We start from the raw sequence: 25,789 nt of genomic DNA, 5'->3' as shown, positions 1-25,789 counted from the left end.
TTGAGATGGTGTTATTTTTTCACATTGCCCTACCTTTAGAAAGCCTAAATTAGGCACTTATGTAATATAATAACATTACACACATTACTTAAACCTGGGCTTCCTCTATTTACTGTGAATGAACGCCCCCTGTCGCCTTTCAGCTGGTACTGCACCCACCGGCTGCTTCTGTCCAAGGTCCTGAAATGTTCTTAAACTTGGCAGTAGTGAGCTATCTCAATTTGTCTATCAATAACAATACTTCTTAATATTCCTCCATTCCGTTTAACTATAACTTTGCAAAGAAGCCCCACAGAGCCACAGAGTGTCTCCTGAGTTTACCTCCACCTTCCCCTGGAAAGATTTCCACTGTCATCCTTTTAAACGGCTCAACTAGTTTAATCCTACCGACTGACCACTGCGGATATGGGGACGCGTGTGTTTTAATATTCCCTCACCGTTATGTTCCTGTGTGGATAAAAGCAATTCAGCTTTTTTTTTGTACACACATAAGAAATTACCAGAAATCGGCTTTAATTGGATTTCTCGGCTAAAAGCAGGCGGTGAGCAGAATGGCCTGGAGCGTCTCAGCTGCACCGGCATGCTGCGCGTGGATATGAAATGATAGGCAGCAGATGGTCCTTTTTTTTTACCCCTAGAAAGTGTTTTTGGGCCCAAATTCATATCTGTGATCCATTACGCATCGCAGATCCCCTGAGGAGTTGATGCTGGGTTTTCTGAAGTGATTTCGTGGTGTTAAACTGCGGACATGGACAAGAAAGGTAGGATCTCCTTACAACGTCAACGAGTCGAGATAGTAAGAATAGCCTATGTAGTAAGTAATAGTAAGAATATGCGCATTGTACCTTCAGAGTTATGCATAACAAAAAAACAAGTCTCAGTGCACTGTAAAGAGATATGCTGAAGGGAAATCAGTAAATTGTAGGTGGAAGATTAATCATTTTATTGAAATAATACTTCCAGATATTCCGTGAAGTTGACAACATTGATCAAAAAATAGTTCATCCTCATAGTAAAGCATGTTTGCTATATTTCTGCCATATGTTACATGAGTGAGATGACAATAACTGTACCTGCAGGCTTATTCTTTGTGCAGGGCCTTGTCACCAGGTGATCATGGGCCTGGTAGGGGATAGTGCTGGGCTAAGTGCCACACTGCTTCTACTAAAGAAGTAGGTCACATCTGGTCTAATAATATGAGGCCTTCAGGACAGTATACCTGTCTGTTGCTACAGCCAGGCTCAAATCCTTGCCTAATTGTGTTGGATAATAAACTTTGAGAGAACTCACACCATGTACTACAACAGTTACTGGCCACAGAGCTTTCTTGTTTTAAGCTTGATGTAATGACAGTAAAGGTATTCACCAAAACAACAGACCCACGCTTCTATTAGCAAAGAACATTTACTTGCTAAGAATAAAATAATTCACAGCATACATTTTGCTTTGGTCATGTAATACCTATATTTTACTTTCTTACTTTCTTTTACTTCGCATTCAGGATGCTTAAAAAACATAGAATAACATAATTACTGTTTTTTTTTGTTTTTGTGACAGATGCCCCCCCTGGGGGGGATGGAGGAAAAGCAGACACCCTCGGGTCGACTGGCTCCGCCAGAAAAAGAGGAGGGGGGGCCAAGAAGGCGATGCAGGCCAACAAGTCCGCCCTCAGGGCCCCCCGAGCTCTTTGCTGCCTCACCCTCAGCAACCCCATCCGCATGGCAGCACTGGCCCTAGTAGAGTGGAAATATCCTTCTCTGTGTCAGTGCACAGTGGTTTATGTATGTTTATGTAGACAGTCCTCCATGCAAATGTATAATGTGTTCATGAGAATATGTTGAAGTGGGAAGTAGGGGTTGGAATCACATGGTACCTCCCGGTGTGATACACAATACATTAGTGTATGATACACTCACAATACCCATAATATCACGATATAGCAATTCTCATATAATAATCATGATATCGGTCGAACTATGAATACAAAATGCCCTTAAAAAGGTTAAGTGCAGGTTTTCTCTCTTTATTTACTGCAAGTCCAAACTGTTAGAGACAAGTTTTTCAGTCTGTAAATTAAAATTACAGATCTATAGAGTAACTATGGGTCCAGACTTTGGACTCAAACGTGGCTGGGGCATCTGTAATTTACCTCAAACTGCTGTCCTCCATCCCGTTGAAAACCTCTTCCTCTTAGGCTAGTTAGCTTATGGTCAAGTTTCCCTCATTCATGTGTGGAGCGCCACCTCGGTGAGCCATGAAGTAGCAACGCTGGGAGCAGGGAAATCTACTTTAGTGAGCTTTATTTTATTCATTAAAATATCTTCATTTCGCGCCAGTGTATCGATTCTCAAATCGCACAAAGAAGGACGACACATAGCCGTATCGATATTTTGTCCCACCCCTAGTGTGAAGTTGCATTATGCGGTTGTTTCTATATTCCTGGAAATATGCATTCACGAGGTCTGTTGTGCCCTTAACTGCAATCCTCAAGCCCTTTGATATTTTCATTCTACTTGCCATTTTTGCCAATTGTGTGGCCATGGGCGTCACCAAGCCGTACCCTGATGATGACTCCAACGCTACCAATCACCAACTGGTGAGTTTTCAGCGGAGAGATATACAGTTGCTTAACCTACCTCGTCTCTTTAACTCATTTTGAAAGTTCAACACTAAGCTTGGTATTAAGGCTCAAATAAGTTTATTTACTGCTATATCTCATGGAAGAGATTAATCATCACAGTATTACATAGTAAGGAAAAGGTGGAAAAAACTGGAAAAAATCTTCATTTCACCAATGCATTCTAGCACAGGTGTTTTAAAAACAGCCTGTATACTCTACAAGAAGGTTGTATCTTTGTCAGTTATCTAGTGAGAATTAAACCCATACGTTGCCACTGTGGTGGAATTTCCAGAAACACCATGTAGTGGTATGATGAGACTAAAGGGAAAGCTTAGACATCAGGTCATCATAGGTCACAGGACAGGGGACGAGAGTATTCATCCAGTCTCTGATAACCAAACCTGTTCTGTGCTTGCCTCCCTGTCTCAATCAGGGAGCCTACGTAGACAGCTGCATGATAAGGGACATTTTGGTTCCAGGACTATCTCCTTTTGGAGGTCAGTGGAAGCAGTGTAAAGGGGCCTGCCATAGTTTCTTATGCAGCCCAGAACTAGGCTCAAGTTAATCATCTTTTCTTTGGCGCCATCGATATCTTGAGATATCACATACCTGATAATTGGGGCTAGGGATATAAGCATCAGGAAAAGGCACAGGACCTCAGAGTTGGGGAGGGCACTGCAGAATAGCACATCATGGTTAAACTGTACTGTCTACCTTAATCTCCTCGATCGAGATCAATAAATGCTTGTGTGTAAGACATCAAAGCAGTAGTGTAGTCTACGTGATACGCAGGTATACGCAGTATACCCACTAAGAAAGCTCCAGGATTTCCATATACCCACTTAAAAATGCACAATGACACATAACACCATACTTTACATTGTAATTTTGATATATTTTGAATTGTCATCTGTGTTTTTCACCTTCATATAGGCTAAATAAAGGTATTTCCACTGAAAATTGGTGCATAAAAGTGTGTCAGAATGCAGGAAATGAAGTCGTTGATGCTCAAAACTCAGAACACCCACACCCCCCACTATGAAATGCACCCCCCAACCCCCTCAAAAGGCCCATTCTGGCCCATATATACAGTATACACCCATACATATACAGTACAATATACCCACTACAATACATTAGACTACACCACTGCATCAAAGTCTCCAGAACCTTCATGTATCCTTAAGAAAGCTGCTACTGAGTTTTTCCATAACCGCCATCTTCTAAAGGAGGCTGCACTTCTATCACATAAACTTCTAAATAAAAGTACACAGCAACATGTAACAAACAACAAAACTCATCACATAGTCACATAGTCACAGAACACATCACAAAAACAAGGATACATTGTTAAAAAAAACCTGGGTGAATATCCTTCCTACATAGAAAGGAAAGAAAGCAACTGAAGGAAGTCCTGTAGGTATTTCCAGTCTTAATCCAATAGTTATTTCCATTCATTCCCTTATTTGTATGTCTGATGCACCCATACATACCATGCATACCATGCTTTAATGATGCATAGACAATAGATCGGTCAGAGGACTTGTGAGAGAAAAAAGTATTTGAAGAGCGATCTAAAGGGCCCGACATGGAGAGTGTCACTTCAAGTATAGCTTCAAATAGATGCTGAGCTCTTTGATCATACAGAGCTTTCTTCTTCTTGGAAACTGAAAGTATAAAAAGTTTTTGAGAGCAACTTGATCCCTTTTCAGGGGAACAAATGAAGCTGTCAAGGTATCTATGGTCTATGTTCATGTGAAGTATGTCTGAGCTTCTTTTACACAGTGTATGTTCTTATGTTCCTGTTTCCAAGTCTTGACTCTCACTAATAACATCCTGTGTGATTCCCCTGACATGATTTGCCTTCTCACGTCCTCTGAGTCGTGAGAACACTGATAGGTGTATGCATGATTCGTGACAAAAGTGTAGGAAAACAGTTTCGGTTTCTTTTTTTATAATAAAATGACAGTAGTCGAGTATTGTGATGACGGTAGGTAGCAACAATTAGTGAGAAGGTAATAGTGTCCCGTTGGGTGGTAATGGTGTTAGAGGGGAAAGAAGTTGCGCTATGACCTCGTTAAGGTGACCCTGTCAGGGATCATGACTGATTTAAACAGCAACCATCTGCCTCGTCTTTGTCTTCTCTCTTTGTCTCTCTCTTTCTGATCATTTTTCGTCTGTGAATTACAAATTACAGCGCGGTCAGACTCAAAACGAGCCTGTTTTACTTCGGCATATTGGAAATATGAACCAATGTGACCTACAAACAGCTTTATATGTATTTGGAAAAAGTCCAGTTGTTGGAAACAATCCTCCTCCTTAAACCTTGTTTGCAGAGAGATAAAAAGGATCCAATATTTGAATTAGATTTGAGGTAATTTTAGTAAAAATGGTAGCAGGAAGTCAGGGAAACACACGCCTAGACTTGCAGCAGGATAGATCTTAGGAGATCCCTTTATTGGATTGCAGAAAGGACATAAGCTAAAAGTTTAACATAAACACTTACCTTCAGTAACTAACTGTATTATCAGGTAAAATCATCCATTTTTGCAGCACGTTTTGGTGAACGTTTCAGATTTTAGTGTATTCAAGTCATCTTGCACTAAACCACATTATGCAAGGATTATTGTGTCAGCCTGACTTAAAAGCCTAGTGACAGGGGTAGCAGTGATTAGAAGCATTAAGCTGAAGGTTACAGAAAAGGGATCCGGGGACATGCTTAAGCATGTGTTAGGCAGTGGGTTAAGAGGTTAGAAAGCCACCACAGTCAGCCTTTAATGATAACACATGTGGTTTCAAGAAAGACGCATGAAGAAGTCAGTTAATGCCAGTTATTGCTGTATGTGACGAAGAGAAATCAATTTCCAAATGTCTTTATTTTACTGTGACAATAACTTGACATTTTCTTCAACACTCTTCCATATTTATTTCTGTCAGACGCACTCGCTGACTTATAAAAAAGGTCATTCCAATTTTGCCAAACATCTTTACGTTGCCTTTTCTTTTTCTTTTTAGGAACAAGTTGAGTATGTCTTCCTCGTCATCTTCACCATCGAGACCTTCACTAAAATTCTTGCCTACGGCTTAGTCATGCACCCCAGCGCCTACATACGCAGCGGATGGAACTTGCTTGATTTCGTTATCGTCATTGTCGGGTATTTTGTTGCTTTACGTAGTCAAGATTTGCATCTGCAAATGTCCTATCACTAATAAGAAGTAAAGTTCTGAAAGCTATTATGTGTGTCTGTGCAGGTTGTTCAGTGTGATAGCAGAGGGCATGACAGATCATAAGCCAGGAGAGGCCCATCATGCTGCAGGAAAACCTGGAGGCCTGGATGTCAAAGCTCTCAGAGCCTTCAGGGTGTTACGACCACTTCGGCTCGTATCTGGAGTGCCAAGTGCGTCTTTCATTCATTGCAGTTTGTTTGAATGTGTTTTTGCATGTGTGTTCCTGTGCTTCATCATCACATGCACCACTGAAAAGTGTGTTTGCTTTGTCAGGTTTACAAATTGTATTGAACTCCATCATGAAAGCCATGGTCCCCCTTCTGCACATCGGTATGTTGGTCATGTTTGTCATCATCATCTATGCTATCATTGGCTTGGAGCTTTTTATCGGCAGGATGCACAAGACGTGCTACTCCACCAGCACAGGTCTGTGCTCTCTAAACTAAAACGGATTTTATACAGTGTCCATATTTCATGGTTGTGTGGACTCAACGCTGTTCTCTGCTCCAGGTCTCATAGTGGAAGATGATCCGTCACCTTGTGCGTTTGCCGGGAGCGGGCGCTTTTGTGTCGGGAATGGGACTGAATGCAGGGGCAAGTGGGAGGGCCCCAATGGCGGCATCACAAACTTCGACAACATTTTTTTCGCCATGCTGACAGTTTTCCAGTGCATCACTATGGAGGGTTGGACAGATGTTCTCTACTGGGTACACACACATGCTCCTGGTTCCTCCACAGTTTTACATTTGTTGGTTGTATTTAAAAAAAAATGCTTAACTGTACTTGTACTTTGTCTCTGTCTCTCTGCACAGATGAATGATGCCATTGGCTTTGAGATTCCATGGGTTTACTTTGTTTCTCTGGTCATCTTTGGATCGTTTTTCATTATCAATCTCGTATTGGGTGTGTTGAGCGGGTAGGTTGCTTAGCTTTCTGTGCATTTCTTGTGTGTTATGAGTAGGACCGGGGACCGAATTCAATCATTTTTAAGGCACCGCCCAATTTGCCTCAAAAGTAGTGATTATCGAAAAATGCCTCGTCATTCAATACCCAATTTCAATGCCTAAGGAGTGAATCTCATCAGCGTCAGTTAGCCAATAAGCATGCAGCGTACTTCTACCAAGACCTAATAATGTTTGTGTTTGGTTGTCTAACGTTACACGTCATAGAGGCACACAGGAAAAACTTGCAACGTTACGTACAGAGACGGGGCTCGCGTAGTAGGAGCTGAAAAAGAAATAAAACAGATGTGTGCCTTAATGTGTAATGTTGTAAATTATTTTTGTTTTATAAAATTGGTATCGAAAAAAGTATCGTTTAGGAACCAGTATCGAAGTCACGGTATTGGTATCGGTATCGGTACCGGTATCCACATTTTTTGAAAGATACCCAGCCCTAGTTATGAGAAACAAAATGAATCCCATACATTTGTTTTTACAGTTTTTTACTGAGTTTCTTGATCTTGTGTATGTACACAGAGAGTTCTCCAAGGAAAGAGAAAAGGCTGTGGCGCGAGGGGAGCTGCAGAAGGCACAGGAGAGCAAGCAGATGGAGGAGGACATGATAGGCTACATGGACTGGCTCATAGAGGCCGAGGATGTGGACGAAGAAGGAAACAAACGTTAGTTAAAGACATATTTATGTAGACAAACCAAAAGAAATGACATGTGGCTTTGTATTTACACATCACCTGGCTCTGTTTGACTTAAAAGGTGCTGCGATAGCAAAGAAAAAGATGATGAAGAAGTTTGGCTGGTACAAGCACAGTGAGGATGGTGGAGGTATGTTAGCTGTCACGCTCTGTTATCGTGTTTATTTTTTACGTGATTCTCTTTAATAGCCGGTACTTATCTGTTTTCAGCAGAGTCCGACTCAGATGATGATATAGCATACCTCGATGATGACAGTGGCTTCTGTTCTTCTCTCATGTAAGGCAACAGAGAAATAACAGCATTGTTTTTTAATCACTGGCATGCAGGCGTTAATGAAGTCAATTCATGATTTGATCATTTTCTTGTTTTCTCAGGGCAAAGATGATGGCCAATAGCTTCTGGTAAGATGAGAAAATTAAAAAGGGCTCATTCCAAAGCACTCCTTATGAATTTTATTAGTTGCTACACCCTCGTCAAAATGCACACCTCATTCAAAACACTATTCCATCTCTTTTTTTAGCGACCAGTTGTGCCAGCTGAATCATACAATGAGGAAGAACTGCCGTGTGGCCGTCAAGACCAATAACTTTTACTGGTTAGTGCTTCTGCTGGTGTTTCTCAACACAGTGGCCAGTGCCTCCGAGCATTACGGCCAGCCAAAGTGGCTCACAGAAATGCAAGGTAAGAATTCGTTCCTCCCTGAGCTGTACTCCAACTCTACACTTGGTAGACTCGCTGATGGAAAAAAATATGACTTCTTCTTCTCTGTTTGTCCTTCAGAGCGAGCCAACAAGGTCCTGCTGCTGCTCTTCACTCTGGAGATGTTGATGAAGATGTACGCCTTTGGCCTGCAGATCTATTTCATGGCGCTGTTCAACCGCTTTGATTGCTTTGTGGTGTGCGGCGGCATCCTCGAGACGCTGCTCGTTGAGATGGAATTCATCCCGCCCATCGGCATCTCTGTGCTGCGCTGCATCCGACTGCTCAGGATATTCAAGATGACTCGGTAATTGGTGCCAGAGTTTAGTGGTGAAACATCAGTCGACCGCATGAGGAAGGAACCAGTGTTGTAGATGTACCTGCCGTTTATTTTTTTATTTAATTTTTTTATCGTGACTTTGCTCTCTTTGATTTTGTTATTTCCAGGCACTGGGCTGCTTTGTCCGACTTGGTCAACTCGCTGCTCAACTCCATGAAAGCTATCTGCTCCCTTCTGCTCCTGCTCTTCCTCTTCCTCATCATCTTTGCCTTGCTGGGCATGCAGTTGTTTGGAGGCAAATTCAACTTTGACGAGACTCAGATGAAGAGAAGTACTTTTGACTCCTTCCCTCAGGCTCTGCTCACTTGTTTCCAGGTGATTTACATCTCCTCTATATCTCACAATGATACTCCACTCTTTACTTTACTACTATTGTGGTATCAATTACCGGTCTCTCACTCCGTCTGTCTTCTGTGTCTCTCTTTTCTTTACAGATCCTCACCGGAGAGGACTGGAACGCTGTGATGTACGACGGCATTATGGCCTATGGAGGTCCCATCTTCCCCAACATGGTGGTGTGCATCTACTTTGTCATCCTCTTTGTCTGTGGTAACTGTATCCTTTTCCAGTGTTTTGTGCCCTTACTGTCTGATTCCTTTTGAAGTCTGAGCATTACATGATTGGTCTTTAATTCCAAATGCAAACAAATGGGGCTCCTTAATTTTGTGATCAGACATTCTGCTCAATGTCTTCTTGGCTATCGCTGTGGACAACTTGGCAGGAGGCGGCGGAAAGACCAAAGTCGAGTAAGTTTGGCATAAGAAAAGATGACAGTGAGCAGCCGTACCGGACCCATCCTTCTGTTTCCTGCTGCACTTAGACTGATCAGTTTATTTAGCCCATACAAAAATATTATTTTCAAACAATTGCGCTTTAGGTTAATTGCAGTTTGTTTTTTTCAGGGAGAAAAAGGAAGAGGAAGAAGAGTGGGATGATGATGAAGAGAAAGAGGATGAAGAAGCAGGGGTAGAGAATATTTTTGTTTCTTTACTGCAACATATTGGACTTTGTTAAAAAAGTGAAATGCCAGACTGATCTTTTGTCTCGTGTGTAGAACGAGGAGGATGACTGGCAGGAAAACGAGGAGCTGAGGGCCATCGAAGGACTGGAGGGTGAGTCCGACAGACACCCCGCCCTGCAGGAAAAACAGCAGACATGCTGATTAAAGACGTAGACTGCCTCTTAATACTCTCTTATTTGCGCTTTATTTAATTATAGGAGTTTCTCCATTAAAGCCTGAGTTCTCAGGGCCCAAAGAGAAGATCATCCCAATCCCTGATGGAAGCTCTTTCTTCATTCTTGGAAAGAAAAACTGGTAATCTGACATCATACATGCGTCAAAAATCAACCTCATGTCACTATACTTCTATAACAGTAACGATACAGACATTGCAAAAAAAGAATCCACTTTCCTTTTGTAATTTCCATCATATTCTCAGTTTGCGAGTCGCCTGCCACAACCTCATCCATCACCCCTACTTCACCAACTTCATTCTCATCTTCATCATCATGAGTAGTATTTCCCTGGCTGCTGAGGATCCAATCAAATCCCACTCATTCAGGAACATAGTAAGAAAGACCACATCAGAGCCTCATACCGGCAGACCATGTCCATCTGCTCATTATTACCTTCACAATAAACAAGATTCAATACTAAAATCTATTTTCTCTCATCCTCAGGTGCTCGGTTATGCCGATTATGTTTTCACTTCAGTTTTCACAGTGGAGATCGTACTGAAGGTAACTGTTGCAGTGGCTAAAATTGACTTGTGCTTGAACATGGTGTTATTCAATAACACATAATGTCTACAACATTTAACTTTCTTTCTTCGCTCCCTCGCTCATGTCTAGATGACAGTCTACGGAGCTTTTCTGCACTCCGGCTCCTTCTGTCGAAACGCTTTCAACCTTCTTGACCTGCTGGTTGTCAGTGTGTCGCTCACGTCTTTCTTTTTACAGTGAGTAGATGCCCGTCTAATACAAACTGCACTGTTGTATTCTGACAGAAAAATCAATAGGAGTCACTGTTGTGTAGCTGTAATGTGTGGAAGCAGTGATGTCTCTTTAAAGTGTTCAAATTTGTGGCTAACACTCAGAAATTATTTCATTTTCCCAATGTTGTTTTAGACTTTATAGTCTCTATTTCCCAGCCCATTGTGCCCTATTTTTTGTATCCTTTATTTGCAAAAATTTCAGTTTCCTTGACTCTAAATATTTTGCATTGTTGCTCTCAGTTCAAGTGCTATCTCTGTGGTCAAGATCCTCCGAGTGCTGCGAGTGCTTAGGCCTCTTCGAGCCATTAACAGAGCCAAGGGACTAAAGGTAAACAGCTCTCTTTTATTTAGCTATCTTTTCTTTTTTTGTTATATTCAAATGATATATTAAGTAAGTAAGTGTAAGCGTTTATTGCAAGGTTATTGCATTACCTTGCTATTTTTCTGGTGTATATGTGCTATCTATTTAGTGTATATAAAGTCAAGTCTGTTGCTATTCAAAGCTAACACGTGTCCTTTGGTGTTCACAGAATGTGGTGCAGTGTGTGTTCGTGGCGATCCGCACCATCGGCAACATCTTAATTGTCACAACACTCCTTCAGTTCATGTTTGCCTGTATTGGAGTGCAGCTCTTCAAGGTACATGTTCATGCTTTCAGCCTTTTGATTTCTACTCTCAGTGGCCACTTTATTAGGTACAAACTCTGCTTTTACGATGCTCGTGTTCACTCTTTGTTGACACTGTCATAGGTGCTTATTAAATTATATGTTTCAGCATATCATTTTTCTTTTCAGTATTGAGGTCATAGTTAGTGGTCTTGTTGTGTTGTATTGGACTGCATTGTACTCAGAGGTCTTTCGAATATTCTGCCAACCCCCCCAATAATAACATAATTGAATTTACACATTTCCAACAATGTCACCAAAAACTGAACGTTATGAGCTTTGTAAAGAGCTGTTGTATTGAACTGCATTATATTGTGTATTTTACTCTCACCCACTCATTTAAAAAAGGGAAGTGGCCAGTGAGTGTTTTTAATGGTATTGACTTTCTGTGTTTAATGTTACAGGGCAGATTCTACAGCTGCACAGATGAAGCCAAACACACTCCTGATGAGTGCAAGTCAGTTTCCCTTTTCCTCATTTCTCTACACAACAGACGGCACTCGAGAGTCTCTTTAACATGCCGTCACTGCCATAAAATGTTTTTATGTGTTTGATTTTAGGGGATTGTTTGTGGTCTATCAGGACGGGGATATGAACCACCCCATGGTGAAAGAGAGGATTTGGGAAAACAGTGATTTCAACTTTGACAATGTGCTCATGGGCATGCTGGCTTTATTCACTGTGTCGACATTTGAAGGCTGGCCACAGTGAGTAGTAACTTTACATTGTTTCTATCAATGCAAAGGATACTGTAAGGCTGGTGTTAATTTTTTTATTGTATTATTGTCAACAAATCCCATTAAAATTAAAAAACAAGAATGCGTGAGTCCGGCTCCCAAAACTTTCTGACTTCCCTACTCTGTTGCCGTTCTTACTGAAGATGTAAATCTTTAAAAATTGGTAACAAATATGTAGTTTAATTTTGTTAAATGGCCCAGTAATGCCGTAGAAGAGCTGGGCACTGTAGGATTTACAAAATATTATTAAAACAGGAGGGAATAGTGCATTTCTCAGGGACCATTTTCTGCTATGGATTGATACATGTTTAGTGTCTAGTGAGGTTATATGGGGTTAATTCAAAATAAATTACAGCGCCAAAGGTCATCATATTGAAGACATATGTCACCTAATACAACAGTGTGGTTCATTGATGTGCTTTTGGAAAACAGTGGAGCTCTATGAGGAATACGGAATATCAGTTTGGCTACACTTTTCAACTCATTGTAAGAGTTTCTCTTCTCACGGGATTTGTTGACAATAATAAAAATGAAAAAAATAAACAGAATATAACCAGGCTTTAAAATCAATTCTTTAAATCAATTTTTGGCTATGAAATCGCTGTTGCGTTTTTTTGTATAAAGGCTCCTTTACCGGGCCGTGGACGCCAACGCCATCAACCGAGGGCCCATTTACAACTACCGAGTAGAAATCTCCTTTTTTTTCATCATCTACATCATCATCATCGCCTTCTTCATGATGAACATATTTGTGGGTTTTGTCATCATCACATTTCGAGAGCAAGGAGAGGCCGAATTCAAAAACTGTGAGCTCAACAAAAATCAAGTTAGTTAACTAATTTTTTTTTATACTAATTAAATAAATAATTTTTTGTGATACATTTGTTTCATTTTTCAAAAGTAAATGATGTTTGTGCTTATTTCTTTTCCCCCCCTGTGCAGCGCCAGTGTGTGTACTATGCTCTCAAAGCTCAGCCTATAAAGATTTACATTCCTAAAAACCCATCCCAGCTCAAATTCTGGAAAATTATCAACTCCAGCCAGTTTGAATACATCATGTTTGTGCTGATTCTGGGAAACACCCTCACCCTGGCTATTCAGGTATCATTTCCACAACTCCTTTGTGAAATACAGAAATATCAACTTGTTTCAGCGTTGTGACTTGGAGTTTTGTGTTGTTGCTTCTCTCTCCCAGCATTACGAGCAGTCTAAACTATTCACCTCCATCATGGACATCCTCAACATGATCTTCACTGTGGTTTTCACTATAGAGATGGTTATCAAGTTACTGGCTCTGCGGGTTCATGTGAGGTTTCACTCTCTTACCTTTGAAGACAAACATTCAACTGTCAACACTGTCGTTTTTTGACTCTCACTTTGCTTCTTCTTTCCTTTGCAGCACTATTTCATCGATCCATGGAATTCATTCGACGCTTTGATTGTCGTGGGGAGCGTGTTGGATATTGCCGTCTCCGAGTTAAGCGTAAGTTTGTTCCATGAGCTGACAAAATAAAAGCTCAAAAGCTATGTCACAGTGTTTCCTCTACTGCTGTGGAGAAATAGTGGTGAAATTATTAATCTGATAATTTAAAAAGTCAAACAAGTCTTACCAAATTCCAGCATCATTTGTATATACTGTCTTAGAGGCTTGATAAGAGCCTGTAGTGGAACTCTTGTCTGTTTAGTCTCTATAAATGCAATGAGTTGGACGCAGAATAAATGTTCTGTGAAAAAAGAAAAAGTTACATGATCCATTCGTTACCTTCTCATCTCAGTCAAAAACTAAAACTCCAATTTACTCTAACGGAGAGCTATTGGCTCAAAAATGTTCAAGTCAAGTGGGCTTTATTGTCATTTCAACCATATACACAGTATATAGTGAGACAAAACAACGTTTCAACATGGATTTAAATGCATGCTGTTACATTTAAAATATATAAAAACGACATTTGAGACAGGCTACATTTAGTGCACACACATTATAGATTATACATAAAAGGGACAGGACAGACAACAGACAACAAAAGACAGGGCATAAGTAGACTTGTAACAGAGCACTGATTGTTATAAGTTAGGTCCACCGTGAGGTGAAGGTAGAAGGAGTGCATTTCATTAAGGACCCCGGTGTGGCCGCTGCGTCTTACCGCACCGCCACCTTGCATCTTAAGGATGATTTCTAAAAAACTCAAACCAAAATACATGCGCTACCACATCAACATTATGTTCAGGTCCAGGTTCAGGTTTTTGTTGCAGAAAGAGTATGACATCCATCATGACACACAACCTCGAAAAACACACCACAACATTAGCAAAAACAATTATTCAATACTCATATTAACCCATAATAATATTACCTTAACTACTTAAAGACTTTGAAAAAGAGCCTTTTGTGTAGAAAGCAGTTAATGTATTACTTGGAATAAAAAACAGAAAAAAAACAAATCAAATCAAAAGGTTTCCCTATTACTGCACAACCCTAAGGTCATTTCCTCTGGTGTTTTTTCTGGGAATTTTGGGGGGTTTGGTTGGTATTTTATAGGCCGATTCCAGTATTTTTAGAATAAATGCATTGAAGTTTGACTTTTTATTTTTTATTTTTCCAACCATAGAAATCAGTATTTCTTCACCAGGAGTAGTTCTAGCAGTGTGGAGACAACTTTTAAACAGTATTATATAACTGAACCGTTAACTGAATAAATACACAGTACAAAAATCCAAATAATCATTCATTGAAATGTTTTTTTTTCTTTTACTTCAAAGATTTAACCATTTGTGCCTGATGCCTTTTTAATCTCTTTCCTCTTTTGTTGATTTCCTGAAATATGGATCCAGGGAGGAGGCGGCCATGGTGAGGTGAGAGCTGAACACAACCACTGCAACTCCAAATATTTTTTCTTTATACTTCAAGATACTATATGTACCAGCACTGTAACACATTTATTAACACGTTTATTCACCTGTTTTTGCCTCAACACATTTTTTTCGGTTCTAGGGTAAAGGAGAGAGTGGAAAAGTGTCCATCACATTTTTCCGTCTATTCCGAGTCTTGAGGTTGGTGAAACTGCTCAGCAAAGGAGAGGGCATTCGAACGCTCCTCTGGACTTTTGTCAAGTCGCTCCAGGTCAGCGAATAATTCACAAAACACAAAGGATTCACTGTTGTCATGACTCTTATGAACTCCTTTTCTGTAATTGTAACTTTGACTTTATTCTACTCAGGCCCTGCCTTATGTTGGTCTGCTCATCGCGATGATCTTTTTCATCTATGCTGTGATTGGCATGCAGGTGAGTCTCTCTTATTAAAGTGATCCAGCAGTTAAATGGTCTCATTTCCACCAACTTAAAATGAATCAATTACCAATTAATGATAAACAAAACTTTACATGACAGTCTGCCCCCACTTCACTCAGTTTTTACTAGTTTTTACTAGTCATATTGACTATATTGACTATGGCTGTAGCTGTTTGTTTCTTACCGAGTGTCCTTTCAGACATTTGGGAAAGTGGCCATCGATGACGACACACATATCAACAGAAACTGCAACTTCCAGACTTTCTTCATGGCTGTTCTGGTGCTCTTCCGGTGAGCCATTTTAGCCAGAAAGAGACAAATGTTACGAGAGCTTTCAAAGTGTTATAACAGCTCAAATGTTACTTGCATTCATTTGCTGCCAGGAGTAAGTCAAAAGCCAAATAATGTCATTATCTTCCTTTGAAACAAGATGTAAAAGATCTTAGTGAATGCAGTAAATACAGGCCAAATGAAAATGCCGCCCTGTCTGTGTCTTTGTAGATGTGCCACAGGAGAGCAGTGGCAGGAGATTATGTTGGCAGCTCTGCCAGGCAGACGCTGTGACCCAGAATCCGACACTGAGCCTGGTGAAGAGTTCTCCTGCGGTAGCAACTTAGCCTACATCTACTTCATCAGCTTCTTCATGCTCTGTGCTTACCTGGTGAGTGAAGCTGAGGAGGATTAACGATCTGGGTTTTTTTAATCACTCAGTTCTGAGATAATTTTCAAGTAAAACACATTCCATCCTTTTGATATAACTTAATACAGCCTTCTGACTGCAAATTAAATCTAGGTATAATTAATTCAGACTTGTGTTTTACAGGCTGCCAGGTCAAGTGGGATTAAAGTCAGATGAAAGCAGAGAGGATAGTATTGCAGCAACTGAGCGGTAGCAGTTTTAGAACGCTAACCCTGCCTTCTCCAGTTCCCAGCTCCTCAGAGAACTCATGGTTCTGCAGATTATGTTAATCTAGACAGCAGAGCCAAATCAACAAACTCCTGATTTAAATGGGTGAAAATATTTTGGTAACTTTTCCATGACTTCAGTGCTATTTTAAGACATTAAACAGGTTAAATGAAGGTGACTTTGAACCTGCAGAATGTACGAGAACAGGGTCTAATCTGACACATCTGACATATTTTAGCTGTTGCAGACCTGGATTTACAGTATTGCCTGTTACAGATTACCTGTTTAAGATTAGCATCAGTGTCATCTAATAATAGAGTGTAATTCTATATGGTGCTGAAGACCTTAAATTCACTTAAAGTATAAACCAGTTCCAGCAAGTTCCCACGCTGAAATGTCTTTGCATTGCCTAAATTTAAGAAGTGAATTTGCACGCAGGCCAACCTTACATATTTAATGCACTCCATCTGTTTTAAAATGTTGATTTGAGACCACCATCGCAGTTCTCAGCTCTTGCCTTGTTTCCTTGAAGCAAGATTTACAACCACAGCGTCCAGGTTCATGTTCGACTCTGTCTCTTTGTGTGGGTCTCACATTGCTTCTATGGTTTCTTCTTCTGTGGACAGCTGACATCCACCAGTCTGTGTGTGGTCTTTGACCATTGGCAGAGACCCACTGGGACCCTCCCTGGCTGCTAAAATAGACCCTAAACCCTTTGTCCTGCTGGGTTTTGCGAAATTCACCGATACTGGATGAATTGACATATACGTCCTTATGAAGGCCACTCTGATAATCACATGCATGTGGAAGCAAACAGATACCCACTAATGAAAAGTCAGTTTACAAGTCTTGTTTTTTATAATTGGCAGGTTGTTCACAAGTAGTCGTTATGTTTCTGTCCTCTCTATCAAGATTATCAACTTATTCATTGCCGTCATCATGGACAACTTTGAATACCTGACACGAGACTGGACGGTGCTCGGCACTCACCACCTGGACGAGTTTAAGAGAGTTTGGTCTGACTACGATCCAGAGGCCACGTATGACTCGTTTCTCTTTAACCGTCTGCTCTTCTGTTTGTCCCCTCTAACTATTCCCAGAATATTCTTATCTGTCAGTAAATGTCTGTTCGTCTGCCTCTCGCAGCGGTCGTATCAAACACATCGATGTCGTCACGATGCTGCGTAGGATTCAGCCACCTCTTGGTTTTGGAAAACTGTGTCCTCATCGTGTTGCATGCAAGGTAAGTCGACACAAATTCAGTGCTGCACACTTGATGTGAATAACATGAGCAGATACAGTAGATAGCTCTCACTCCTTCTGCCTCGTGCTCTCTCAGAGACTGGTTGCTATGAACGTCCCACTGCACAGCGATGGGACAGTCACCTTCAGCGCTACTCTGTTTGCTCTTGTGCGAACCTCGCTCAAGATCAAGACTGAAGGTTAGATATCGTACACGTGCATAGACAGAGACCCCTGCATTGTATCTGTAGTATCTGAGTCAGTGTTGTTAGGCTGCTGTTTCAGGTTTTGTTCCTTTTGTTCCCCTCAGGCCCCATCGACCAGCAGAATGAAGAGCTGAAGGTGATCATTAAGAAGCTCTGGAAACGCACCAAGCCCAAGCTCATTGATGAAGTCATTCCTCCCCCTAGAGGTACAACAAGAATTTACATAGCTATCAGCCATGATAAAAAATTGTGAAAGCATAAATCATGCCTGCATTGCAATATAATCAGTTTTCAAAAATATACTGTATGTTCTTCACTTGGCCTTCCACATTTTCATCACTAACTTGCTTTTTTTTCCTCCTCAGGGGATGAGGTGACTTGTGGGAAGTTTTATGCCAGCTTCTTGATTCAGGACTATTTTAAAAAGTTCCGCAAGAGAAAGGAGAGGGAGAGGAAATCCAAAAGGAAGGACAGGGCGGCTTCTCTGCAGGTGACATACATTGTGCTTTTCACTTTAAAGATCCCATTCAGACATGTAAAAGTACTCCACTTTAAATAATAATTTGTCTCGAATATGTTTTCTTTCCCACAAGATAGTTAAGTTACTTTGTTAAACAACTACTCCAAAAATGAATCTATGAATATGCAATTTTTTATTTATTTTTTTAAAGTTTACCTACTAGACACAAGACGTTTCCTATGTCCCTGAACAGTTCATTCTTAATGTGTGCACTGGAGGTTATAAGTTACCACATCACATTTGTTTAAGATAACATAGTCAAACTCGATTGGCTCCAAACTAGACGTCACAGAATCCTGCTCTTACGAACACATGTTAAACTCAGATTTAATGTGAGCACAGACACATGTGACACTTTCCTCAGTGTCAAACTCTGCACAAACAACCTTCTGCATAGAGAAGATCAAACATCCAAATCAGGTGTGGAAGGGGACTTTAACTTTGTTGATATATTATGGATATTTGCAGTGGTGGAATGTCACTAAGCACATTTACTAAGTTACAGCATTTATGTACAATTTTAAAGGAAGTTGTACTTTACTTGAGTATTTCCATTTTATTCTGCTTTATACTTCTACCCCACTACATGTCAGAGGCAAATATTATACTTTTTACTCTACCACATTTATTTGACAGCTTTAGCTACTTTGACGATTCAGATTTTTAATACAAAATATACAGTTTAATTTTTTTTTTTTTTTTTTTTTTTTTTTGTTGGTGTTTTTTTTTTTTTTTTTTTTTTTTTTTTTTTTAAAGGTTTTTTGTTGTGGTGGTGTGTTTTTTTTTTTATTAAATTTTTTTTTTTTTTTTTTTAAAAAAATTTAATTTAATTTTTTTTTTTTTTGGTGGGGTGGTTTTTTTTTTTTTAAAATTTTTTTTTTTTTTTTTTTTTTTATTTATAAAATAAATTTGGGTTTTTAAAAAAATAAAAAAAAAAAAAAAAAAAATAAAATTTTTTAATAAAAAAAATTATTTTTTTTTTTTTATTAAAAAAAAAAAAAAAAATATAAAAAAAAAAAAAAAAAAAAAAAAAAAAAAAAAAGAAAAAAAATAAAAGGGGGTTTTTTGCAAGGCACTGTAAATCAACTAATAAATATAGAAAGCATTATTATAGGTTAAACTACCCAGCAGTATATACAGTGATTAAATTAACCCCACCTTTACCAGCTGCAACAATAAAATGATGAACACATTAATGCTTCACTAAACCTAATTCAGTAATATAATATAGGAATATAAGAATCTGAAATGGAATATTCTGCATAATGAGTACTTTTACGTTCTGTACTTACTGTATATATTATGCTGATACTTTCATAGTTTTTTTAATGCAGGACCTTTACTTGTAACAGAGTATTTTTTACAATGTAGTATTGCTGCTTTTACTTCAGTTAAAGAATAGACTGAATATTTCTTCCACCACTGGGTATTTGCCAGAGTGTCATTATAAACACTTGGGGTGTTAATGTTAAGAAGTATATTTGTGTTCTCAGCTCGGGCTGCGGACGCTGCAGGACCTGGCTCCAGAGATGCGTCTGGCGATGGCCTGTGACCTGGAAGAAGAGGAGGGTGTGGATGGAGAGATGGGCAGCGATGACATATTCAACAGCGAGCAGGGAACCTCCTCGAAAACAAAGCCCGCCAGTGCGTCGCCCATAGACACGCTGGTAGAGCAGGTAACTGTGCTCATGGAACCTCAGCCCAAGGCAGCCAACGGGGGCGTGATCACAGAGCAGGTGACGGGCCTGCAGGAGCACCAGAGACCAGGGTCAGAGCTGGCAGGAGTCAGCGTTGTAACAGAGCAGCCTGTGAGGTCCGATCCTCTGCCCATCAGGTGTGTTTCTCTCATTTTATACAAAGCTGTGTTCATTACATTATATAACCAGTTACACTTTGATACTGTATTGTTTTTTTTGTTTTTTTAAATGACATAATGAGTTGTTTCTTCTCCTGTTCAGGGTGGACTCCATCAGCGAGTTGCCTCTTCCTTCTCCTCCTTGTCTTCCTCCTCCTCCTACCCCAGAGATAGCACAAGTTGTAGTTGAAGAACCGGTCGTACTTGAAGAACCAGTTGTAGTTGAAGAACCGGTCGTAGTTGAAGAACCGGTAGTTGAAGAACCGGTCGTAGTTGAAGAACCGGTCGTAGTTGAAGAACCGGTTGTAGTTGAAGAACCAGTTGTGGCGGCCACAAACGGAGTAGCTGAGCAGGTTTATAGCACTGAAGGGGATGCTGCAAACCTACCATCAGTAGACAGGTAAGACACAAGCAAGGGAGTAAAGAGAGAGATACAGCATATATGTTACATGATTAAATGAAGGAATAGTTAGTATACGCTCATTTATTATATGTCGAGAGTTAGAGGAGAAGCTCGATACCATTCTCATGTCTGTTTGTTAAAGAGCCCCTCTTATACTTCTTTTCAGCGGCATATTTGTAATCTTGGGGTCTACTAGAATATGCTGATGTTCAAAAAACATATTATGTTTCTCATACTGCCCTTTGCCACAGCACCTCTGCCTGAAACACTCTGTCTGAGCTCTTGGCCCAATTTCCTGAAAAGCCCAGTCTGCTCTGATTGGTCAGCTGTCCCACTATGTTGTTATTGGTCAACCAAATTTAATCAAGCCACTGGGCAGGCTTAGCCTGGCTCCGCCCTCCTACGTACTTCCGCTCAATTTTCATTTTCCTTCAGTACTACGTCTGGGTTTGCGGTATATTCTTGGGTTTTCTCCGGTCAAATCTTGATCAGTCCAATCAGCGAACAGAGGGAGTGGCTGAGAACGATGACGTTAAGGTTGTGCGCTAATTTGAGTTGTAGTTCCGTTAATGGTGGCGGAGAAAGATGCGAGCGAAGCCATTCGGTCCGTTGTGGCAACGATTGCCGAATATCCAGAAATTAAAGCCCGAGCAAGAACAGTCTGTTTTGTTGGTGGCCATGATGTTGTGGCCCTCCTCCCCACGGGGTTCGGGAAAAGTTAGATTTTCCAGCTCGCTCCGTTAGTGGTGAATGAGTTGACGACCAAACGTTAGCGATTGGTTATGGCAGATCCAGAGTGTCTCTGTGCAGATCCAATAGTTTTCAACTTCAACAGAGTACCCGCCTTCAAGCAACACTTGTCAATGGAGAGTGGCCAGACTCTCTGTACAAATGAAATGTGCGAGAGTCTGGTAGGACCAGGCTAGGGCAGGCTGTGCTTTCTCAGGCAGCACCTATGGGCATCACATATGAAAAACTGGGCTGGCATTCTCAATCAGTGACATCATCAAATAGGAATGTGGGCGGGCATAATAAGGGCTCTTTAAATATGAAGCTAGGGCCAGCGGGCGGTTAACTTATCTTGTCATTTTTAGACTGTTTATTTTTTTTTTTACATCTTAAACAAACAAGATATATAACATGTTTATAGCTATTTCCCCCTTTTCCCAGTCGTTATGCTAAGCTAAGTGTTTCCTGGCTCCAGCTTAATGTTTAAGACATGAGATGGTATCCATCTCCTTATCTAACTCTCGACAGAAAAGCAAATACACATATTTTTCAAAATGTCAAACTGTTCCTTTGAGAATATTATATTATGCTCAAAGTATTTATTTGGATCTTGTAGGTACGTGTATCCAGAAGCTGTCTCTCCTGAGGCAGGCTACCATGGACAGAGCCTGGAAAGAGCCGACAGCATTGGGGGGATACACTATGATACTCATGCCAACAGCTTTGATAACGGTTATAATGACACCAACATGAATGGGAGTGTTATTGAAAGCCCCATTCCCTATGCCACAAATGGATATAATGGGAATGGATACTCAGACAACAGCAACGGCAGTATCATTAGCATCAATGGGAATGGAAGTACAATAAACGGCATGGAAAATGGCAGCACTTTCGGTGGCTACACTGGGAATGGCTACAATGGAAATGAGAATGGCACACATTTCAGGAGACGACTGCTTCCTCCCATACCAAGAGGTGAGAAACATACCTTCTTTGTTAGGGGGCAATATAGGTAATATCATTTTGTATATTATACAGAACAGAACAGTACAATACAATACAGCTGGCTGGTAACTATGCTGTGGAATAATCACAAGTAATATATGCATGGGATTGTAGTCACAGACTTTTACTACTAATGCTCAAGGCTGGATTACCAACTAGGTAGATCTGGCAACTGCTATAGAGCAGTGATTCCCAACCAGGGGTAATTGTACCCCAGGAGGTACTTCTGCTGTTTCCAGGAGGTACGTGGAAAGATTTTGGAGCAGCTCAACTCATTTGAAGAAATTGAAATCATGATATGATGAAAATGATGAGACACCTAAACACTTCATGTTGCAGTTATGTAAGAGTGCATGAAAACTAGTTAGCAAGCGAGCACAGAACTTAGTTTAAACTGGTAGCTAAAAGTAATGAATAAATGGTAGATATAAATAGCTGAAAGTAATGACAGTTCAAATGATTCACTAAAAGTAAAACATTCAGCTTCACTCCAAATAGTAGTAATAGTAGTAGTAGTTGTATTAATGCTGAACAAACCAACCTTAATTTTGACCGTTCAACATGAAAAAATTAATGAATAGTGTTATACATTTGGAACATACAGTACATTGGGAATTGATGAAGCGGTACGTGAGTTCATGTGACAGAGCTGTGGGGGTTTGATTAATGGCAGATTTGCACCACTAAAGCAGAGTATCAACTCAAATATTGAGGGCAACGTCACACCCCATTTAAGCTTGAACACACCACTTCACATTTTTTAAGATTTATTATGGTGCAAACATTTGTTTTAACCAAATTTTCCACAGACAGGGGTTAAATAGGGCCATGAGGCCCCCTAGTGGGCTAATTCGGCACTGCCAATGCTGAATCCCTCCACGCAGGGTTGTAGTCTTGCATCCTGGACAGTTTCCTAACACTTTCCTGCTTATTGTTTCAGGTCGTACACCGTCCTTTAACTTACAGTGTCTGAGGCCACAGACCAATGGGGATGACCTCCCCATCCCAGGGAGCTACCGTGGAAACACATCGCCATACAGATCCCGTCTACAGGTAAAGCAACGGCACACACACACTCTCAAAATGAGTGTGTCTCATCTTGTTTCATGGTCTTCTCCTGCTCTTGCTTTCTTGTGTCAGACCCAGGCCAGCCTGGACGCCCGGCCCAGCAGTGTGTCCTCGATGACATCTGCCTCCTGGGTGAACACCACATCAGCTGGCACCGCTACTCTTCCAGGAATAATAGGCCCCGCGGGACGCAGAGGCAAACTCATCTACAGCCCTATGATCCTTGTGGACGAAGCCACTGGCAACAGCCAGCCACTGTGGAGCGACGGCTCTGCCAGCCTCCCTGCAGGGAGCAGGGCACCTGGCTGGTACCCCGGTCAGACCAGGACCTTCGGCAGCATGAGGATGCCACCAATCAACCAGGGCTTCTTAGATAAAGGCAGTGCAGACAGTCTGGTTGAGTCGGTGAGTAATAATGTAGCAGGGGATTTTTGTGAATGAGAAAACCTATAGCAACCACCAGTATCCACAACTAATAAACATATACACTATTTTGAATAACGGCCCTCCAGCAGTTTGATGTAATGTTTTGTTTTGTTTTATTTCATGTTTTTTTTCTTTTATTTCATGTTTTTTTTGTTTTTTAAAACCAATGTTTTTTCACCTAAATCCACATTTTAGCAGCTGTAGTAAAGGATAGGTTGACAATTTGTCTACACAACAGTCAATAGAGAAAATGTTGTACTAAAAAGATACTCACATGATTTGACTAACTCAGGCTGCTGAGACCTTACATTAACTACATATAATCTTTGGAATATACCTTTGCACAGAACAACAGACTTTGGATTTTGTCTCCTATCAATTTTTTATTGCAAGCACATTAGGAAGGCATCTATTAATGGCCAGTATGAACAGGAGGAATGATTACAGCAAGAAAAACCTGTACAACTTTTCATATGGGTCTTGAAAAATTGTGAACCTATCTTTTCATATAACATGCATGCTCTCATACTGTAAATACTATACACATATATATTTCACAATCGACTAAACATCAGCAGTAAAAAGACAATATTGATTTTTAATGCTGATATTGTAATCTTATATATCGGTGCACCACTGAGAAAAATTCTTAGTCTCCATTTGCTGTCACTGCGCTGTTAAAGTTATGATAAAAGAAATAAAGTTGCAACATTTTGCATTTTAATTTGGCTAAGCGACTTGTTCAGCTGATTACATTTTCTGTGCATTGAACACTTTGATAATAAGATAGACATGCATGTTTATGTTTGCGTGTTAAAGAGAATAAGTGGCTGGAAACGTAATTCTTGTCTTACATCATTGTTCCTCTGCTCTTGTTCTTTCTTGCTAATGTCAGATCCTGATCTCCGAGGGTCTCGGTGTCTACGCCAGGGACCCCAAGTTTGTGAGCTTTGCCAAGCGGGAGATTGCTGAAGCCTGTCACATGAGTATGGACGACATGGAGATCGCTGCCACTGACCTCATAGCTCGCGGAGCCAGTCAGTCCATTTCTCGCTTTGAGGAGGACCTGGCTGATGAAATGAACTGCGTGATTTCTTACTGAAATCAGCAAAACTGAAATAGCTGTGTGAGAAAGTGAACGTGTGTGTTTTAATCTGCTCTGGAGAAAACAGTTAGTGGACTGGAGAGCACAAGTGTAAGAATGATGTGATACACATGGGACAATTTTGTCTTTTTTGTTGTTCCATGGTAAAATGATGTGTTAGTAAGATATACTTTTAATTGTAAATGCCAAAACACGCACATAATCACACACACACACACACACACACACTGATGTGGCAGGACTCAACAACAATTCCTATGAACACTATGACTGCAGTGTTTTGTGCTAAATGTGACAGAAAACTGTGGCTCTTAGCATTATAATGACAGTGGACCATTTTTTTGCATTGTATTCTCATTTTGTACTGTACTTGAATTGCTGTCACTTTATACACCTGTATAAACTGTAAAAATAGAAAAATATTATACTATAACATCAATAAAACATTAATACTTTGTTACCCAAAACAATGTGAGTGACCAACAGCATTCACTATTTTAGAGAACTTTTTAAATATGCTGAATATTAAATATCCTTTAATATGCAACTTGAAAACTCATAGCAAATTTTGGGATTTTTGTGACAATAAATAAAGCATTGTGTTTTCTCAAATGTCTGTTTAATTTTAATTTGTGTAACAGTTATGCTCGTGCATTAATAACATACCATTTCAAACATCATACTTCAGCTGAAAGGTCCTTTTTTGCTTCTGTGGTGTTTTTTCTCTCACACCAGTGCTATAATGGAGGTAGAAAACCACAGCAAAAGAACAAAAGAGTGAATTATATAATCAGCCATTAATGGGCCGGCAGAAGGACAACATCTGGGTTTCACTTCTCCTTTTAGATAAAAAAGACGCATGCAAAACAGTAACCCAAATGTGTCCGCTGTTCACTGCTGAATTAAACACTGTATCCATCCTTTTATCTTTGTAGTGTTTGCATGAATGTAGAAATCCTGAACTCTTCCTGAACTTTCTCCAACATGGGATGTGCAGAATGAGGTTTGCCTACAAGGTCTACAAGATAGGAAAAGACATTCTTCCAAAAATACAATCATCTGACATGTGTTAATGCCTGTTAATGGCCAGCAGCG

At 40.3% G+C, this 25,789-nt stretch overlaps 1 protein-coding gene across 2 annotated transcripts; it reads left to right on the top strand.

Annotated features, from left to right (window-relative positions):
* The first annotated feature begins 234 nt into the window (after positions 1 to 234).
* On the top strand, positions 235 to 25,302 carry LOC120559913 (voltage-dependent L-type calcium channel subunit alpha-1D-like). Of its 2 annotated transcripts, none has more exons than XM_039802010.1 (47): positions 235 to 761; positions 1,558 to 1,747; positions 2,491 to 2,596; positions 5,636 to 5,775; positions 5,873 to 6,018; positions 6,122 to 6,274; positions 6,359 to 6,555; positions 6,661 to 6,764; positions 7,327 to 7,469; positions 7,561 to 7,629; positions 7,713 to 7,776; positions 7,875 to 7,901; positions 8,021 to 8,181; positions 8,281 to 8,506; positions 8,647 to 8,854; positions 8,974 to 9,094; positions 9,213 to 9,285; positions 9,442 to 9,505; positions 9,594 to 9,651; positions 9,758 to 9,854; positions 9,979 to 10,108; positions 10,220 to 10,279; positions 10,391 to 10,497; positions 10,774 to 10,861; positions 11,064 to 11,171; positions 11,603 to 11,655; positions 11,759 to 11,905; positions 12,560 to 12,761; positions 12,878 to 13,036; positions 13,131 to 13,241; positions 13,335 to 13,418; positions 14,768 to 14,788; positions 14,928 to 15,056; positions 15,154 to 15,219; positions 15,425 to 15,516; positions 15,727 to 15,886; positions 17,045 to 17,172; positions 17,279 to 17,375; positions 17,472 to 17,574; positions 17,685 to 17,786; positions 17,946 to 18,070; positions 19,594 to 19,934; positions 20,059 to 20,355; positions 21,704 to 22,065; positions 23,036 to 23,148; positions 23,236 to 23,568; positions 24,485 to 25,302. In XM_039802010.1, exons 1-47 carry the CDS (start codon positions 749 to 751, stop codon positions 24,689 to 24,691), a joined length of 6,285 nt encoding a protein of 2,094 aa, XP_039657944.1. In that variant the 5' UTR covers positions 235 to 748; the 3' UTR covers positions 24,692 to 25,302. The 2 variants fall into 2 exon arrangements, with proteins under 2 accessions (XP_039657944.1, XP_039657943.1); XM_039802009.1 differs by having other exon boundaries at positions 7,710 to 7,776.
* The last annotated feature ends 487 nt before the right edge of the window (positions 25,303 to 25,789 follow it).

Source organism: Perca fluviatilis, chromosome 5 (genome assembly GCF_010015445.1).
Source record: "Perca fluviatilis chromosome 5, GENO_Pfluv_1.0, whole genome shotgun sequence".
In the NCBI taxonomy this organism is placed as follows: Eukaryota; Metazoa; Chordata; class Actinopteri; order Perciformes; family Percidae; genus Perca; species Perca fluviatilis.
This window is presented reverse-complemented; position numbering and strand designations above follow the sequence as displayed.